General features: G+C 60.9%; 1 protein-coding gene across 1 annotated transcript in view; it reads left to right on the forward strand.

The window, feature by feature from the left end:
- SLIT1 (slit guidance ligand 1) overlaps positions 1–1,967 on the forward strand; it is a 50,260-nt gene extending 48,293 nt beyond the window's left edge. The window contains exons 32-36 of the mRNA XM_019471658.1: positions 37–167; positions 259–413; positions 479–767; positions 1,434–1,645; positions 1,723–1,967. Of these exons, the coding sequence (XP_019327203.1) occupies positions 37–167; positions 259–413; positions 479–767; positions 1,434–1,645; positions 1,723–1,967 (1,032 nt within the window). The remainder of the gene's footprint in view (positions 1–36; positions 168–258; positions 414–478; positions 768–1,433; positions 1,646–1,722) is intronic.
- The last annotated feature ends 4,255 nt before the right edge of the window (positions 1,968–6,222 follow it).

The following is a 6,222-nucleotide window of genomic DNA, read 5'->3' on the forward strand; positions in this document are numbered from 1 at the left end:
CCCGGGGATGTGGGCTCCCACCTCTCCGCCTGCCAGGTCTCCACGGCTGAAGGCAACGGCATCCTGCTGTACAATGGCGACAGCGACCACATGGCTGTGGAGCTGTACAAGGGCCACGTCAGGGTCAGCTATGACCCCGGCACCCACCCCAGCTCAGCCATCTACAGGTACCTGCCACCCCTTCCGTGCTTGCTGGGGACCACCACCCCCATTGCACGGGCTTGGGGGGGTCCCCGGTGACCCAGCCCTCCCCCCCAGCGCCGAGACCATCAACGACGGGCAGTTCCACACCGTGGAGCTGGTGACCTTCGACCAGATGGTGAACCTCTCCATCGACGGTGGCAGCCCCATGACCATGGACAACTCGGGCAAGCACTACACGCTGAACAGCGAGGCCCCCCTCTACGTGGGAGGTAGGACAGGGGCTGGGGGGACGGCGGGGGGCAGCCAGGCATGCTGACAGCCCTGTTCTTCCCAGGGATGCCCGTGGACGTCAACTCGGCCGCCTTCCGCCTCTGGCAGCTCCTCAACGGCACCAGCTTCCATGGGTGCATCCGCAACCTCTACATCAACAACGAGCTGCAGGACTTCACCAAGACGCGGATGACGCCGGGGGTGGTGCCGGGCTGCGAGCCCTGCCGCAAGCTCTACTGCCTGCACGGCATCTGCCAACCCGCCGGCGCCCAGGGCCCCATCTGCCACTGCGAGCCCGGCTGGGACGGGCCCCACTGCGACCAGCCCCGCGGCGGCCCCTGCCAGGGGCACAAGTGAGTGCCCCCGCCCCATTGGCTGCCCCGCAGTGATCCATCTGCCCCATTGGCTGTCCTGAAGCAACAGCACTGCCCCATTGGCTGCCCCACAGTGACCCACCTGCCCCATTGGATCTGTGGCCGCCCCACTTCATTGGCTGCCCTACCACAACTGCCCCACTCCATTGGCTCATTGGCTGCCCCTTCCTCACTGGCTGCCTTGTCATTGGCTGCCCCTCAATGGCCACCCCTCTCATCCCTGCCCTCTCCGTTGGCTGTCCCTCCTCACTGCCTGCCCTGTCCACCCCTCCCATTGGGTGCCAGTCGCCTTCCCCTGGGACTGGCTTGTGCCGGCGCTGCCGTGCCGTGGCGCTGCCATGCCGTGGTGGTGCCGTGCCGTGGTGCTGCCATGCCGTGCCACTAGCACCGACTCCTGCCAGGACTGTACTGTGCCGGTGGTGCCGCGCCAGAGCCACACCAGTGCTGTGGCAGTGCCCTGCCGTGACGGCTGTGCCATAACAGTGCCGTGCCGTGGCAGTGCCATGTCATTCCCCGTGCAATACTGTGCTGGTGCTGGTGCCATGCCGGTGCTGAGCCATGCCACGCTCTGTGCCGGTGGGCCATGCATGCTGTTGCCGTGCTGTGCCGTGCCGGCGGGTGCCTGACGGCGCCGGGTGCCCGCAGGTGCATGCATGGGCTGTGCCTGCCCCTCGACGCCCTCTCCTACAGCTGCCAGTGCCATGAGGGCTACCAGGGCGCCCTCTGCAACCAGCCCGCCGAGCCGCCCGACCCCTGCCGCCGCCAGCCCTGTGTCCATGGCCACTGCCACCTCACCCCAGGCGGGCAGCCCGCCTGTGAGTGCCACAGCGGCTATGCTGGAGCCCTCTGCGACCAAGGTAGGCGCCGGGGAGGTGGATGCCTGGGCAGGGCATCCCCACGCTGGGACATCGGGCTGAGCATCGCTGTCCTGCAGAGCTGGAGTGCCGTGGGGAGCCGGTGCGGGACTACCACCAGGTGCAGCGGGGTTATGCCATCTGCCAGACGACACGGCCGGTGGCCTGGGTGGAGTGCCGGGGGGCCTGCGGCGGCCCCGGAGCTGGCTGCTGCACTGGGCTGCGGCTCCGGCGCAGGAAATACGCCTTTGAGTGCAGCAACGGCGCGACCTTTGTGGAGGAGGTGGAGAAGCCCAGCAAGTGCGGCTGCAGCCAGTGCCTGTGAGCGGCCACCGGCCCCGGAGAGCCGGGGGGCCGGCAGGGACCCCCCCCAGAGCCAAGGACCTCACTTTGCCCTGCAGCCGCAGCACCGCCAGCCAGGTGCTCCCAAACTGCAGCTGCATCGGAGGAGCCCGGCGGGGGGGAAGAAAAAAAAAAAAAAAAAAAAACCACAAACAAATCAAATGTGTAGATAGAGAATTTTTTAAGAACTGCAGCTACACAGATGTGTGGATACGGGGCGGGCGCTCTGCCCAGCTGCTGCCTGTCCGCTCCCTGCGGCACTCTGCTTTCTCCCCCCGGCACAGCCCCACGGCCATGGAGGGCAGCACCTGTGTGTCCCCGTGTGTCCCCTCCCTGGCAGCCCTGTCCCTTCCATCCAGCCAGGTGAGCCAGGGGCTTTTCCATCACCCGGGGCTGGAGCAGAGGGCCCTGATGTGGCAGAGCCTCATGGACCATGGCAAGCCAGGGCTGGCAGAGGGCTGTGTGGTGCAGCCGGCATCCTGTGGTACCGGCGAGCCTGGAGCCCAGCTCCCCATCCTCTCCTCCGCCAGCCCCGGCCTCCCTCTTGAGGACCTGCCATTGCCCTGATGGCAGCTGCAGTGAGCAGCTCTACGGTGCCGTGGCTGGGGTGCTGGAGCCCAGAGCACCCCAAATAATGTCACCAGCTCCACGGCCGCAGCCTGGCCTGCTGGTGGCACCCCCGGGCTCTGCTTGCCGCCCGGGCTCAAGGGCGCACCCCATGGTGACCAGAGACAGGGCACGGCTCCAGCCCATTGCAGTGGCATCGGGGCCATGCTGGGTGGAGCAGGACCAGGGTGGTCCCAGGCACGCTGAGTGGGTCACGGGCAGCGGGGTGCAGATGTCCGTGGGGGTCCCAGTGCCAGCCCTGCCCTGTGCCACAGGGGCTAGCATTGTGTCATTAACGCAGAGGGGGCCCCAAATACCCCCGGCCCAGCCAGGTGGCTCTGCTCAGAGGTGGGAGCCGTGTGGGGCAGCACGGGAACCCCTTTCCTCCAGGCTCAGCCCTGGGGGGGGGCTCTGCAGCTGGGCAGAGGTGCCCCGTGTCCCGCTGGCCCAGCCAGCCAGGGCAGGAGGCTGCTGGGACAGCTGGGGTGCGGGTTTGCCATGCCCACCACTGGGGCTTCAGCCTTGTGGGTGCTGGGGCCGGCTCGAGAGGCTGAAGATGCCCAAGCCTGCAAGCCTGGAGCTGACACTGCTGCCAAGGCAGGTCCCACCAGCTCCTGGACTCAGGGGCCGGTGCCTGGGCAGCACCTCTCCAAGGCCCGCAGTGCTGGGGCACGCGCTGGGCTGGCGTGGGAGCAGGGGCAGCACCGCTGCTGGTGCAGCACGTGGAGCCTGTGCCGGGGTACCACACGCACCTGACCTCCGCAGCAGCATTGCTTCTACGCCCGTGGGGGCCAAGGATGGTGGGGGGCCTGACCTGGGACACCGCATGCAGCTGGACAGCGCATCACCACGTCACCCGGATGAACAAACTCATTCCAGGGCTGCAGTCCCAGGTCCCTCCATTGCACTGCTCCAGCACATCGGCTTCAGGTCTGCACTACCAGCAGCGGCCAGGCTCCGGGCATCTCCGCCAGGTGCAGCCAGCTCCGTGGGTGCCGTCACCATCCCTGCTCACCACCAGCATCCAGGACGTTCCCACCACCACAGGGACGTGTTTCTGCCACAAACGCCCTCTCCACGGGAGCCCCCTCTGCCCCACAGAGGAGCCGGGACACGTCTCATTTTGCCCGTGGCCTGGCCAGGGCTTGGTTGTGTTGTGTTTCTGTTCTTGCTGTAAGCTAACCGCTAAAGTATCTCTTTATACAGAATACTTACAGATTCTAATATATATTTGTATTTCATTTTGTTATAGTATTTTTATATGTTCGGGGTCAACAAATGATGTTTTCTTTTTGTTTACAGATGCTACTGGGCAGGAAAATGACGGTGGCTTTGTTTGGCCCGTGGGGTTTGTGTGTGTCACTGTTGAAGACGCTGGTTTGTACTAGGCTGGCAAGGGAGGCGCTGAGCATCCTTCCGCTGGCAGAGGCTGTATTGTTTTAGGAGATGTTTGGTATTGTCTATGTTGTCTTCCATGTGAACATGACATTTATTCATTCAGAGGCTTGGCCCCTTCTTTCCTGGAGGGGAGAAGGGGGCAGCCGGGGCTCAGGAGCTGCTGGGCGTACAAGGAGGTGGCACAGGCTGGGGAGAGTTGGTCCTGCCATGGGTGATGATTTGCTACTCCTGGAGCAGCCCTGGCCACCTCTTCTGGCCGGAGCATCGTCCGCATGGCGCAGGGACATGCAGCCCCGGGCTGAGGGCTCTTCGCTGGGGAGAGCCGGGGTTATCCGTTCAACGCCTTGCAAAAGGAGCCATCACTGCCTGGGTCGTGCGTGGGGCAGCCTGAGAAGCCGAAGGGCCCGGTGCCTGCTGCGGGGATGGGGTGGCTGTGGGGGAAACTGGGCACCTGTAACTCTTTGGGGAAGGGGAGAGGGGGCCTGGGCAGCAGTCCCCAGGAGCACCGAGGGGTTGCACTGTTCGTGCCACAAACAAATCTGCCGCAGAAAGCGGCTCCATCAGCTCAGACACTGGCGTGGGAGCACTCAAATCCCACCCGGGCATTTATATCCCCCCCTCCAGAGAGGGGGGGGTCCAATCTGGAGGGTGCCAGCCTGCTGCCCCCCCCTTGTGCACTCACTCACCTTCACCCTTCCCCAGTTATCACACCAAACAAATGTTGATATCAAAGAAACGTTTAATAAGCTGCAATAAAATACGGACCTTTAGAAAGCTCATAGGGTGAATATCAACAATGGAGGAAGAAAAGAAAACGAGGTGGTGGGAATCCTTGAGGAGTTCAGATCTGAGTCAGGGACCTTTTACCTGGAACAAGAACACAACTTCTTCCATAGGCTAGGATGAAATAAAAGACAGGAGCACAGAGTTCACAAAATGTCAACATTTAGAGAGTCGATACATAGTCAAAGTTCAAATGACCCAGCTCTTATAGCTATACATATTGATTTAAAGCAACTTAATATAATTTTATTTTCTTTTTTTTTTTATATACACTTTCAAAGGTTCATCAGGTGAGGTATGTAAACATTATCTAATGGAAACCCCCCTCCACATTTCCAACCAAGAATTCACAGCAGACAGTTCATTTTCCCAACTCGCGACGCAGTACTTCCCGCTCCCCAGAGCAACGGGGAGTGCCGTCCCAAGCCACGGCTCTCCCAGGCGCAGTCACTGGCTCCCATTTCCCACCGCTGGTCTGTACAGTTCACATTGCTTAGGCTCAAACATACAGTACCGGACAGGAGGACTTTTCAGGTCAGTGTCTAAAATTCATATAGAAACAAACAGAGAAACAAAACTCTCCCAGGGAAGCAGACACAGATGAAGGAAAAACATTTGCCATCAGGGTGGAGATAATATTTAAACAGGGAGAATCTTAAGAGAAAAATTACTGGGTTGTTGTTGCCGTTTTCTCCTTTTCTTTCTTTTTTCCTTTTTTTTTTTCTTTTTTTACACACCTGTTCCAAAGGCAAAGGAAGCATGGGGCTGGCGAGGGTCCTGCAGGGACGGGACCCAGCAGCGCTCCCCGCTCCACCCTCCAAAGTCAGGGACCCATCACCATAAAAGCAGCAATGATCCTGCTGACGCTGCCCCACACAGGCAGCTGGGCTGGGGCGGGCACAGCCAGCAAACACTTCTGGGCAAAAAGGGGTTAAAAAAAAAAAAAAAGAAGAAAAATCCAAACTCACTCTGGAAAAAACAACCAAATGACCTCAAACCCCCTAGAAGGAGAATAAAAATTGCAGAACGGCAAGTGAATAACCTTCTGGAGCCAGCACTGGGATTGTAACGGCGACAGCGGTGCGCTCCCTTGGCTCACCCATACCCGCTGAAAGCGCAGGAGCCCCGAAGGCAGCTGCTCACTGCAGTAATTCGCTAGCGGGAGTTTGCTATCGGTAACTACCTACCGTACCCCAACCGTTTTGGGAGGGTTTCCTTGGGGGTGATGGAAGCCCCCACCTCCCGCATCCCTGGGGACGCCTCCTTGGGCATCCCCAGGCCAAGAGACCTCCCCCCCCCATTCCATGCTGGACTGAGCCCCTGCTGGGAGCAGGGTTATTCTCCCCCGGCTCTGAGCCCCGAGAGCCCCTGCCATCAAAGCAGACATTATTACTACAAATCTTATTGCTTGCAGTGCCCCCCACCCCGGGGAACAGCCATCCCGGCCAGCC

The sequence above is a fragment of the Aptenodytes forsteri genome, unplaced genomic scaffold, assembly GCF_000699145.1.
Source record: "Aptenodytes forsteri isolate BGI_AS27 unplaced genomic scaffold, ASM69914v1 Scaffold15, whole genome shotgun sequence".
NCBI classification, from domain to species: Eukaryota; Metazoa; Chordata; class Aves; order Sphenisciformes; family Spheniscidae; genus Aptenodytes; species Aptenodytes forsteri.